The sequence below is a fragment of the Anabrus simplex genome, chromosome 1 (genome assembly GCF_040414725.1).
Source record: "Anabrus simplex isolate iqAnaSimp1 chromosome 1, ASM4041472v1, whole genome shotgun sequence".
Lineage (NCBI taxonomy): Eukaryota > Metazoa > Arthropoda > Insecta > Orthoptera > Tettigoniidae > Anabrus > Anabrus simplex.
Genome location: NC_090265.1, coordinates 128,278,003 through 128,292,239, shown reverse-complemented (window position 1 = coordinate 128,292,239; position 14,237 = coordinate 128,278,003). Strand labels below are relative to the sequence as shown.

The 14,237-nt window shown below is 37.6% G+C and overlaps 1 protein-coding gene across 7 annotated transcripts in view; it reads right to left on the bottom strand.

Moving 5' to 3' along the window:
* The window catches only part of LOC136884642 (thiamine pyrophosphokinase 1), a 204,064-nt gene that overhangs the window by 114,063 nt on the left and 75,764 nt on the right, over positions 1-14,237 (bottom strand). For 3 of the 7 annotated variants that reach the window (XM_067156879.2, XM_067156887.2, XM_067156872.2), the window contains one exon: positions 13,264-13,420. The exons of the other annotated variants lie outside the window; for them this stretch is intronic. In XM_067156879.2, coding sequence (XP_067012980.1) covers positions 13,264-13,356 — 93 coding nt within the window. In that variant the 5' untranslated portion in view covers positions 13,357-13,420. The remainder of the gene's footprint in view (positions 1-13,263; positions 13,421-14,237) is intronic. 7 annotated transcript variants of the gene reach the window in all.

Below are 14,237 nucleotides of genomic sequence, written 5' to 3'. Positions count from 1 at the left end.
TATTACCAAAATCTTCCCATGACTTCTTTTTGGATTCAACAACTATTTGTTTCGCTCTGTTTCTTTCATCTACGTACCAATCCCTGTCTGCCTCGGCCCTTGTTTGGAGCCATTTCTGATAAGCCTTCTTTTTACGTTTACAGGCTGCTCTCACTTCATCATTCCACCAAGATGTTCGCCTTTTCCCATCTTTACACACAGTTGTTCCTAGGCATTCCCTTGCTGTTTCTATTACAGCATCCCTGTATGCCACCCATTCACTTTCTATATCCTGAACCTGCTTACTGTCTACTGTTCGAAACTTCTCACTAATCATATCCATGTACTTCTGTCTAATTTCCTCGTCCTGGAGATTTTCTACCCTTATTCGTTTGCAGACAGATTTCACTTTCTCTACTCTAAGCCTGGAGATACTTAGTTCACTACAGATCAGATAGTGGTCTGTATCATCGAAAAATCCTCGAAAAACTCGTACATTCCTAACAGATTTCCTGAATTCAAAGTCTGTTAAGATATAGTCTATTATGGATCTTGTACCCCTAGCCTCCCATGTGTAGCGGTGAATAGCCTTATGCTTGAAGAATGTATTCGTAACTGCTAAACCCATACTAGCACAGAAGTCCAGCAAACGCTTCCCATTCCCATTAGCTTCCATATCTTCCCCACATTTACCAATCACCCTTTCGTATCCTTCAGTTCTATTCCCAACTCTCGCATTGAAATCGCCCATTAGCACTATTCTATCCTTGCTGTTGACCCTGACCACGATGTCACTCAATGCTTCATAAAACTTGTCAACATCATCTTCATCTGCACCCTCACATGGTGAATACACGGACACAATTCTTGTCCTAATTCCTCCCACTGACAAATCTACCCACATCATTCGCTCATTTACGTGCCTAACAGAAACTATGTTGCGTGCAATGGTATTCCTGATAAAGAGCCCTACCCCAGACTCTGCCCTTCCCTTTCTAACACCCGTCAAGTACACCTTATAATCTCCTATCTCTTCCTCATTATCTCCCCTTACCCGAATATCACTTACTCCTAGCACATCAAGATGCATCCTCTTTGCTGACTCAGCCAGTTCTTTCTTCCATAAACCCCATTAATATTGATAGCTCCCCATCGAATTCCATTTCGTTCGCCAAGTTGTTTCCAAGGAGTCCCTCGCCTGTCAAATGGGAGTGGGACTCCATTACTCCCATAGGTCCGAGGCTTGCTTAAAGTGTTCTGAGCTCGGTAAATTCATGAAGCAGGATGCTGCCCTACCTGCACATATTCCGAGTGAGGATCTCTCCTCTAACGGGTTATGGACCACCGGTGTTTTGTATAGTCCTAGCCGCCTGAGCACAAGCAGGGCGACGACTCAGAATATGTCCGAGATGCCCACTCCCATTCCATAGCAACTGGTATCCCGACTCTCAGGACCACTTACTAGGCCACTCAGCCGTTGCCTATGGTTCACGAACTAGGACGTGACTACAGTAACCCACAAACATGAATAATAATAATAATAATAATAATAATAATAATAATAATAATAATAATAATAATAATAATAATAATAATAATAATAATAATAATAATTTCAAATTGATCGTATTGCCATCACCTGGAAAGCACAGCGAGAGATCCAGATAAAGTTCTGATAAATGCCAACCTAGACTCAGATCACTCTCTCTCAAAGATTAAAGTTGAACTGCTTCCTAGAAACTACAGAAAGGCACAGGTGAAAAAGATTGATAGATCTGATATAGAAAAGCTGAGGTCCAAAATTTTGATGCTGATTGCCTAGCCATTACAGGTGATCTTTCAATTTTTTCCAATTCCTTAAACACAGTCATGGAACATGTTTTTCAGCTTAAAACACAAGCAGCAAAGGCAGGCCTCAAAATATCTTTTGAGAAAACAAAATTTTAAACTAATAACAAGCTGGCACCCAGAGAGTTCACAGTGGAAAAAGACAAAATTATACGAGTAGATAAGTTCAAGTATCTGGAAGAAATAACAACACCATACTTGTCAGAGAAAGAAGCCTTTACATTACAGATGAAAAAAATGGAAATGGAGTAGCCTACCATTTAACCAATGGTGTCTACAACAAAATGTCATATCTTTCAAAGCAAAGCTGAGGTATTACTGCAGTGTCCTCCATCCAGAGTTCTTATATGCTTCAGAATGTCTTGTAATGAACAGAAAAGGCCTGATTGAGAAACTGGAGGCCAAAGAAAGGAAGATTTTGAGAAAAATCTGTTGTATTTTAACAGATTCTCTGCAATAGGACAACACATACAAGATTCTAATCATAATTTCACCAGTATTGATAAAGACATAAAAATACTTAAAGTTATTAACAAGGGCCCCCTTCTAAACACTACTGAAAATTGTTTTATTCAACTTGACCAATACTTCAATCCCAATTTAAATTTAAATTTAAATGACATTTCTGAAAAACCTAATATTTTATTCGACTTCCTTATCCGCTTTTTAAAAAATGCTAAATTTACAAACCAAAATTCAATATTCCAGTCCTTATATAGTTCCTACCAACATTTTCCAGTTGCTATAACCCACCCTCCTGATCCACCTTAAACCACTTCACTTCCTCATTTATTTCCCTAGTCTTCTCTTTATTTTATTCATTATTTTTCTGCTTCAACTTTTTCTTTCCTCATTACATCCCTCTTTTTTCACTCTCGCATTTGAATTACATTTTCTAACATCTCTAATGATTTTGACCACTCTAACTTTCAAATTTATACTTTACGCTATTCTAAGTTCGACCTCAACTCTTACCTTCAAGATATCTCACGCTATGTCATTACGCTCCTCAACTGTTCCAATATTGTGCTTTTTAGTATTTTTTCTCTTCACAATTTTTTTCTCTGTGTCATATGTTTTAATAACTTCATTGATCTAACTTACAAAACTTTTGGAAGCTCAGTGCCAATCTACTCTTCAAGAACTCTCCGTAATACATTTATATATTTGATCTGTGACTTTCTTCGTAATTTTTTGGATCTATCGACAAGCACTGCTAATTCCTAAAATTATACAGTGCCTCGTGGACTGCAGCTGAACTCTTCAAGAATTTACTCCACGCTACATTTAGATACGTTTTTGATTCTGGACCTCTTCACACACAGTGCTCTCTAACACATCTAATTTAAGAGACTTTTAGAAGCACAGTGGCGATCTAATCTTCAGGAACTTACTTCATAGAACGTGTGCATATATGACCGGCGACTTCTTCATAATTTTTGGATCTACTGACGGGCAGTACTAGTGCCTTATAAACTGCAATTGAACTCTTCAAGAATTTGCTCTGCACTACATTTGAATAAGTATTTGATTCTGGACTTCTTCCCATACAGTGCTTTCTAACACTTGTCTTATGAACGTTCTTGATCCATGACTGACATGCAGTGCTGATCCTTAAAATTATACAGTGCCTTAAAAACTGCAACTGATATATACGTACCAGTATTCGATTTTAGAATTTTAGACTTTTTTCATAACATTGTGTTATAATGCTTGATACACTGCATCTGACAGTATCATCTAAACTTCATATTTTCTGTGCATCTTTTTTGTGATTGACTATATTTCAACGCACAGTACTCCCTAAAGATTTTAGTGCTTCACTAACAGCAACCTACAGAATTCTTTATACTTCGCAATTTATCTATCTGTACATTGTTTTACACTTATTTGTGATCAGCTGATGACGACCAAAAATACTGGTCGAAACCGGTACCAATTTTAATTAAATAAGAATGTAAACTTACATTTCTCATTTTAACAGTATTGAAAGGTTGAACCATTTTATACTTTCTTTTAACTTATTAATGTCCAGTGTCCCGCTAGTGAGCCGTGAATGCACCACTCAGCACTGTCCGTTGCGAGTCAGCTGAATCGTGTGCCGTGAGCTCACCGTTCCTCTGAATCGATTCGCTTGGACACTTGAATGAATCGATACACTGCTTCGAATCATGCACTCAGTAGCCAACACTACTGCCGTCTTCAAGAACTGCATTGGTACCGCATGAAAAAATTTGTCAGAACAGACTTCAATGAAGAAGACAGTGATGCTGAATACGAAGTTGCCAACTTCTTTGACGAAATTACAGCTCGGAGGGAGAAAACGATGACGACACTGACAACATGCCATCGGCGTCAAAGAGTTCAAGGTGTACAGACATCTGACATTTATTTTTAAGTTAATGTAGGTTAATGACATTTTATTCTTCAGATGAATGATAATAATTATAATGTTACTGGCTTTACATCCCACTAAGTACTTTTTAAAGGTTTTCAGAGATGCCAAGGTGCTGGAATTTAGTCCTGCAGGAGTTCTTTCACGTGCCAGTAAATCTACCGACACGAGGCTGATGTATTTGAGTACCTTCAAATACCACCGACTGAGCCAGGATCGAACGTGCCAAGTTGGGGTCAGAAGGACAGTGCCTCAAATGTCTGAGCCACTAAGCCCAGTGAAGGTGAATGATGATTTATTGTTAAGTTAATGATGTTTCATTTAATTAGGTTAATATTTTGTATGTAACATAGATATTTTGTATATTTTTATGTAAGCTACCTTTGTTGTATATTTTTGTACTTCAAATATATTCTTTCTTCTTTTTCTTCATCCATTCCCTTTTTTCAGATTCTCTCTGGGTAGGGCAGTGTACCAAAGCCCTTTCCATCATTCCTCTTCTAGTACTTTATTGCTATCGACTCCCCTATTTGCAATACAGCCCACAACAGAGCTCCTCCATCTCATTCTAGGATGTCCCCTAGGCCTCTTACCAGTCTCTGTATCCATGAATGTTCTCTCCTGGCAATCTCATCATGTGTCCAAACAATTTTAGCTTTGCTACATCACTCTCTTCTTGAAGTTTACACACTCCCATGTTTCTCCTTATTTCCTCATTTCATATTCTATCTCGTCTTGTCTTTCCCTATATGCTCCTCAAGAACCTCATTTCAGCAGCTTGTATCTTACTTTGGTTCCGCTTAGTTAACGCCCAGGCTGCTGAGGCATAGGTCAGTATAGATTTATAATAGATAGGACGAGTATAAAACCTTCTTGCACTTCATTGGCACACCTTTGTTCCATACAATGTCTCTCACACACTGGTAGAAACTCTTAGACTGCTGTATTCCTAAATCAATTTCTCCATCCAAATTTCCATCTTGTGACATTACGCTGCCCAAATATTTAAAATTTTTCACTACTTCAAGAAGTTCATTTCCTATTTTTGTCACTCCCCTGGATTTTCTGTTACCTCTTGTCATGATCAAAGTCTTACTTTTTGCAGTACTAATCTTCATTCCAAAATTTCTTATCTCCTCATTCCATAAATCAACTTGTGTCTGTGAGACTGAATCCATATTGTTCTGCCAATTTTCCCTCTACTCTGTCTCTTATTCGTCTATCCATGATTCTTTCAAGGATCTTAGCTGTATGAGGTATTAGTGTCACTCCTCTGTAATTTTCACTTTGCTTCCTGTCTCCTTTCTTGAAAATTGGTATAATGACCCCTTTCGTCCACTCTTTTCTCTCCATTGTAATGGACAAGGTAATCAAATCTATCAAGAAAATGGCCATTGAACAAAACACCCTGGTATTTGCTGATGATGTGCTTTTATGGGGGGAGACAGAAGCTGAAGTTCAGAAGAAACTTAATGAATGGAACAACACATTCAAAAATTTTGGACTGAAGATGAGCAAAACAAAGACAGTGGAAATGACCATCAACAGGGAAGGAACAAGCTCAAATATATTTCTGGAAGGAGCAAAAATCGAATCAGCTTCCCACTTCAAGTACCTCGGAAGCACAATATCGAAAGACAACACTGTTAGGCAAGAAATACTCAGCAGGCACAGAAAGCATCGAACTTCTACAGTCAAGTCAGGAATCTCCTCTGGGACTGCAAAATACCACAGAAAGCGAAAACAATCGTGTACCACACTTACCTCGTACCAATCCTCACGTACGGTTTAGAGACATGTACCCTACTAAACCAAGACTTCAGTAGAATCCAAACAACTGAAATGAGATTCATTAGAACCATGAACCAAACAACCAGAAAGGACAAGATCAGAAATGAAGTGAATAGGAAAGTAGCTGGTATTGAGGTTCCTATTATCAGTGTCATAAAGAAACGCAGACTTCAGTGGTATGGGCACGTAATGAGATTGAACAGGGAAAGACCTGCCAGAAAATATTTCGGCCTTAATCTCGTAGGAAGAAGACCAAGAAAACGTTGGATAAGACTGTAAGATCAGATGTGGTGGAGAGAGGATACAAATGGGAGGATGTACTGGATCAGAAGATGTATGAAGACAGAAGGAGATGGCGAGCGCTTGTATACCACACCCGGGAAACTGGAGTTGGGAAATGATGATGATCACTCTGAAGAGTCTATACAACCACTGTAGACCAACTACTCCTGCTCCTATTATCATTTCTATGGTGACCTCGTCAATTCCAGCTGCCTTGTATAGTTTCATTCTTATAGTGGCCCACTCAGCCTCTGCCATGGACACCTCATTTTTCTTATCTTCCATCTGCACTAAATCTGGTTCTTCGATTTCTCCTTGTACCGAGGTATTTTGCACGTTGTAAAGCTGTTCAAAGTATTTTCCCCACCTCTGCAATATATCCTGCTTCTGTGTCATCACTTCCTCCTGTTCATTTTTAATGCAGTTAGCACCTTCACCTGGGTTTGTCTTCTTTTTAACCCACTGGAATAAGATCTTTTTGTTTCCGGTTGTATCTTCTTGCAGACATTCAGTGAATTTTTGCCAGCATTTCTTTTTCTCTTCTTGAACCACCTTGGAGCACTCCTTCTTGAAGTGCCTGTATTCTGTTGTTCTGTTTCTCAGCCACCTTTTCCACACTTGTTTCTTCCTTTCAACTATATCTTTTACCCTGTCATTCCACCAGGGCGTTTCTTGATCTTTCTTCCTTCCTGATACTCTTCCACAGGTCTTTTCTGCAGACTCGACCATGACTGTTTTAAAGTAGACTCATTCTTCTTTGACCCTTCCACTGTCTTCCTTAGGTATACTTGTTTTAATGTGTGTCTGGAACTCTTCATTTATTTCCTTCTCCTGCAATTTCCACACCCACAGCTTTCTCTGCCTAATCTCGGTCATCTTTTGTATCTTTCCCATCTTTAACTTAGCTATCACAACTCTGTGATCTCCTTCGAAAGATTCACTTGGGAGGGCTGTTACGTCTACCAACATTTTCCTGTTACCTTTCTTGACCAAAATGAAATCTATCAGAGTTTTGATTTTGTTATCCCAACTATACCTTGTTTACTTTGACTGTTTTTCTTTCAAAACCATATGTTACCAATGATCAGCTCATTTCTACAAAAGTCTACCAAAATATCTCCAGCCTTGTTTCTCTTCCCATATCCAAATGGACCTATAATCTCTTCATCTCCATTTCTTTCCTGGCTCACTTGGGCATTCATGTCTCCTATGATCACAACTTGTTTGTCCTGTATATGGCCTTCCAGATATTCAAGTTATTCCTCTAGATTTGTATCTGTATTTCCTGTTTGTGGAGCATACCCTTGAATTATATCTGTAACACCAGTTTCAAGTCTCAATCTGACCTTAATCAACCTGTCATTTATGTTTTTCACCAATTCTGGTATTCCTTTAGGTCTTTCCTAATTATGAGACCTACATCATTTTTGGCTTCTCTTCCTCCACTATTTATTTATTTACATTTTATGGCCTTCATTGGACCACTCTAGTCAACTTTATACAAAGAATTTTTTAGTTTCCTGTCAGCCCAGTACTTCTTCATTCTCTCTGATCTTATCCTTCTTTCTTCATCGGAAATCACCCTTCCTATTGTCTGTTTGTTGATTCTATTTGCAGTCTGGTTTGTCTGTGAGTTTCTTGATTTTGTCGGTTTTGTTTCTTAGGTCTTCCAATGTAATTTGTAGTTCATTCATATCTTCCTTGATTTTTGTAATCCACTTAATGTTGCACTTACTATTCCATAATTTTTCTATTATTCTCCTGATGATCCTATTCTCTGGTATCCTGATTAGATGTCCAAAAAATAAAATGCGTTTCTTCCTGATTGAGCTCATTACTGGTTCTATTTCCTTGTAGACTGTTTCATTAGAAGCTACTCTCCAGTGTCCATCTTTTTGGTACGATTTGTTGATGCATGTTCTAATGATTCTTCTCTCTATCTTGAGTATTTTGTATATTTGTGCAGTGTTAGTTGTTTTGAAGATGGTTTTGCTTGAGTATGTTATTTCTGGTTGAATGACTGTTTTGTAATGTTTTAATTTTGTTGCTATTGACAAGGCCTTTTTTGTTGTAGGTATTCTTGGTGACATATTGTGCTCTGGTCAGTTCATTTATTCTGTTATGCCATGCAGGCTTTTCATAGTCTTTTCCTCCATTATAGTATAAGGTGTATCCTTTCTTTAGTTTCCTCTCACCTTTTCCTTTCCATTTGGTCTCACTGATTCCCAGCAATGCTATATCTTTGTCAACCATAAAATCTACAATTTCTTTCACTTTCCCTGTTAGTGTCACTACGTTGATGATCACTATCTTGATGTATTTAGTGTATATATTCATATATACTGTATATATATATTCTTTATTCATATTTTTCAGTCATTTTACTTAAATTTGTCATGCTAGGTGGGAACACACAAGATTACGTTTTCTTAAATATATTTTGTAAGTACAGCATAAAACAGTGATTTTTATTCTTAAACTATCATTATTTCATTGAGGATTCGGCATCAGTCTTTAGGATCATTAATGAAAATTGACTATACAAAAACAGGTTGTTGAAGTTTAAGTTTCTGAGGCTGGAACATGAAAGTACCTAATTTATTTACATAGTTTACACCCACATTGGAGCACTTAAATCAATCCATATACACTACAGTCTCCACAATATTAGTTGTAATGTTTTCTCAACTTCCTCTTCTCTTCCCAGAACTTCTTCATTTTTTCTGACCTGGCCACCCTCTCTTCATCTGTAATTGTGTACCGTTTTCATTTGACTGTTTTTAATTTTAGTCTTGTACCTCTACTTCTCAGAATCGTCTTCTCTTTTTTCTCTGCAATTTGTTTCATTGTTATATTCAGCTCTTCTAAATCATTCTGGACCTCAACGAACCAGTTGTTCTTTGTTTTACTTTTCCAAAAGATATAGAATAATGGTTTCAGTAGTCTGGTCTCTGGTAGTCTTACCATGTGGCTGAAAAAGGCAATTCTCCTTTTTCGCATTGTATCCACAATTGATTAATTTTCCCGATAGACAATTTCATTAGGCAACAGTCTCCATTATCCATTTACTTGATGTTTTTTTAAATTGATGATTGTCCTGATGATCCTTCTGTCTATTTTTTGGATATTATCCGTTGCTTTGGTATTCAACCTAAACAGAGTTTCACTTGCATAAGTTGATTCAGGTTTAACTACTGAACCACAATGTTTGAATTTGGCATTTACCGAGAGCGATTTCTTATATGTTGACCATGTGACTCATTGTGCTTGTCTCAGTTTTGTTGTTCTGTATTCTATAGAGGCTTTCTCATTTAGGTTCCAAGTTATAATTTCCCCAAGATACTTGAACTTTTTTACAACCTTAATTTGTTTGTTATCGTTTAGTTGAATGACTTATAATTCAATCAATCAATCAATCAATCAATCAATCAATCAATCAATCAATCAATCAATCAATCAATCAATCAATCACTACTGATCTGCATTTAGGGCAGTCGCCCAAGTGGCAGATTGTTTTCCTAGCCTTCTTGATGTTCAGTTGGCATTTCTTTCTCCATTCTCAAATGACCTTCTCCAGTACACAATTAAACAAAATAGGTGAGAGACCATCCCCCTGCCGAAGTCCAGTTTTGATTGTAAATGGCTCTGACAATTCTCCTCTTTTAAATCATTCTGGGCCTCAACGAACCAGTTGTTCTTTGTTTTACTTTTCCAAAAGAAATAGAATACTTTTGACCAGTGAAATTTGAAGGAAATTTAATGCTCTTCAATTTTGTAAGTACGTATATCACTGAAAACACATGGTTTAGAAATTATAAGCAAAGAAATGAAAAAAGGTCTAAAAACTTTTGAGGCTTTTCGGCTCCCCACAAGTTAGCACAGGGTCCTCGAGGTTGAAAACTCAGATTCTACTCCACAGAGTACCCACAAACAACATACCAAAATATCATTAACTTCAGAATACTTTCCAGGTAGAAAGTACCCACCTGCTGGACTATTGATGGATATCCTTTTGATGTGATGGGGAGGGGTACTGATGATGATGATGATGCTTGTTTAAAGGGGCCTAATGGTATGAAATGAGACAAAATATAATGATAATTTAAAAGTCCAAAATCATTCACTGACCAGAATTCAAAACGTGATGACGAAGAATGAATGGGTGAATATGAATTTAAAACAATCAGTGGATCTGACCGGCAATGTCCCACATTCCCAGAAACTATCATCAAAACAATACTATTACTGACCAAGGAACTCCTTCTAAAGCACAATCCTGAATCGCTGATGCTTGTTGTCAAAAGGGGTCTAAAATCCAGGTCATCGGTCCCTCATAATGGTACTTATTGCTAGTAAAGCAGAACCATGGCATTTGTCATGTTGCGGTACTAATCAAAAGTAGCGTAGACTCACGGCATTCCACACATTATGGTACTACTCACAGGTAATGTAATACGCACATGTAACGCAGACCTATGCGGCACGACTTACAGGCAACGCAAACCTATGGTATTCCTCACATAGGTGTACTAATCACAGGGACTCATACTATCCCGTGATGTTCCTCACATAGTGGGTACTAATCATAGGCAACGCAGACCTATGGTGTCACTCATATAGTGGTACTAATCACAGGCAACGCCCAGACCCGTGGTGTTTCTCACATAATGGTACATAATGGTTCCACATGTAGTGGTACTAATCACGGGTACGGTACTGTAAATCCCACCCTGATTCAAACTTCGCTTCTACTAATCACAAACCTATTGTGTACCATACATAGTGGTACTACTCACAAGTAAAGGCGACCCATGGTGTTCCCTGCGTGATGGTACAAACTGCAAGTAGTCTCATGGTTCTAATTTGATCATCCCTTGGTTGCCCCCTTACAACAGGCAGGGAATACTGTAGGTATATTCTTCGTCTGCATCCCCCACCCACAGGGAGTTAAGCGGCACAGAAAGTGCAGAACAAATTAGATGGAAAAATGCTTATTCAGCACATGAGAACCTATTCAATGAAGCCACATGTCCAGTAATTTCTTAAAAATATTTTCAAATGAATGCAAGAAAGTACGTTTGATTAACTTCCTGAAAAAGGTTCTGCAAAAACGAAATGTCATAGTAAAACAGGCAGTAGTGGATACAGACGTACTAATTGTTGAAACTGCCGTTTCTGCTGGATCTCAATATGACAACACTTTTGTTGTTGGTGAAGAAGTTGACCTTTTAGTTCTTCTAACAGCAACAGCTCTGATGAAAGACAACTTGTACTTCAGGAAACGTGGAAAAGGGAGGGCACCTGATGTGTTGTACTCGACAAAGACGTTTAAATACAAGTCCAGCAGAATGATTTTGTTTATCCACCCGTTTAGTATATGTGACTCAACAAGTGCACTCTTTGGTCGCAGGAAGACTAAATTTTGCACTCTTATAGAAGAAAACTGAGACCTGGAAGAAAACATGCAAGTATTCTTCAATCCTGAAGAAACCATTAACCAAGTGGCTAAGGCAGGTGGAACTTTTCTGGTTCATTTATATGGGGGTAACCCCAGAACTTCTGTATCTGATATCAATGAATTGCGCTACCATCTGTTTACCCAGTAAGCTAAAAGAGCACGATCCAGTCTAACACGTTTACCCCCAGCTGTGGATGCAACACGATTTCATGAGTTGAGATGATACATCAGACAGCTGTAGTTAGGACACGAGAAAAATTTTCAAGTGGGGCTGGGTACCTATCTGAGTTGGCCTCTTTCCCCGAAAATGGAAAGAAATGCAGCTCCTGAATCCCTCCTTAAGATAATATCTTGCAACTGCAAGAAAGGGTGCAAGAACGCTTGTGGTTGTCGTAAAGCAGGTCTCATGTTCTTCCCTGTTCACCTGTTCCCTGGGAGAAGCTTGCAGAACTATGCCTGACACCTCTCTATTTGAAGACACCAATAAATTTTAAGACAACACTTCAGCATCCATAAATGAAGGTATGAACAATGATACGGAAAATTTTGATACTGAGCTGGATGATTAAGGATGAGGAGCAGCAGACAGAGCTTGAAGAGGTCTGACCTGGCCCCTCAAAACAGCAAAGACTGTAAGCAACATATTCTGATGTCTCACTACTAATGAATTCCCAATTAACAAAGAGGGAGTACAGTACCAGTACATAGAAATATTATTATTATTTCTAAATATTCGAATGTGACTTGATAGAATCTCATGATGTTCTTTCAAGAATGAAACATGTCATTGTTTAATAGTGTGTACTTTATCCCTCATTTAATAATGTGTTTGTTTAACAGGTATGTTTTAGTCTAATATTTATATTTAACCTGTGTGTTCGACAGACTGAAGAGCTTCTAAGTTACGTCTAACTGAGCCGATACTGGAAAGTATGGCTTCCTTCTTAACAAACTAAACACCTTAGTTTAGGAGATATTTAACAAATTTCAACAAAGAATCATAACTTTTGCAACTTTCTGATAAAAGCACAATTGTTTGAAAGCCTATATTTTAATCATTACATAACCTACAGAGCTGGATTTGGGCTCAAACTGTAGCAAATTTACTCTACTTTAAATCTGGAATGAATGAGTTTTTGTCAGACTAGCCGTTTCAGAGATAGTTTGAAAAAACAGGGAAAAGGTAAAAAATGTTGAAGTTTTTCTGATGCCAAGTAGCGCACGGTGGTGCCCCAAGGTAAAAAAACTTGGATTTTACATTATATCAAAACTACCTGACCTTTTGCATACCAAAATGTATAATTTTATTGGACTAATGGTGAACTTACGATATACAATTGTGAACCAAGTGTCTGGGTTCACTGTAACCAGAATTGACCATAATAAAAAAAATAGTTTGGTAGTGGTAACATAATGTTTTGATATAATTATTCAGACTTCATTAAAAACAATTGTGTATAATTATAACACCTGCAAATTACTGAAAAGGTTTTGTAAAGTAAGACTATACCTGTGATGGGTGGTTCCAGTACTGAAGAAAACAACGGCAAAAATTACAAGGAAGAGAATGGAGAAATTGTCTTGCCAGTGACATTGGTTTCATTTATATCAATATTGATAATTTTATTAGCTCCACTGAGTGTACTTTGTGAACTCAAGATCCAGATCTGAAAGTGAAGATACAACTATAAATATGAACTTTTAGAAGGTTCATTATTTTGGAAAATGTAAGACTTAATTTCTGTCAATGTCACATTCTCAGCATGTAATAATGTTGCACATTTTATTATGGAAGCAGGTAGCTAACAGCATTTTGTCCACAATGTGCTACCGAGAAGAAAACTATGGTGTTTGGAATACTAACATATGTACTTATTAATAAAAATGGTATTTCCTTCCATGATTGACTTTGGTGCTGGTGACTGCTTTCTTAAAGGTACAAAACAATGAAATTAACAGCAACCTTTCACATTAATCAAGAAAGAAGAAGAAAAGGTCCAATACCTATACGAATGATGATATTACCTGAAGAGAAGAAAGGGCCATGAACGGTGGGAAAATGATAGACTTCTTAGGTGTTGCATCTAACACTCTCAATGTTGAAAGAGATCAAAAGTAGGAATATGACCTTAAATCTACATTCAATCACACAAAAATAGGCTGGCATATAAATATTTACTTTTATACATCCTCGAAACAAGACGATTTTGAAATAAAGTCATCTTCTATGAAGGTCAATATTTGTGCGGTTGAGTGTACATATCGCCAGGTTCAAAGCCTTTTAGTGAAAATGGTTAACTGGACCAGGGGACATCAAGAGATTGTTGTGGAGACTTATTTCATAAATTATGAATCTATTTTTCTGGCTGACCGAATTTTTTTTCAGGGACTTCAAGTGAAGCTGTGGGTACAATCTTTTGAAAAACACCCTTGACTGGAAGAAAAACCGACTGTTAGATCTCCCGAAAATAATTAACATGTGTG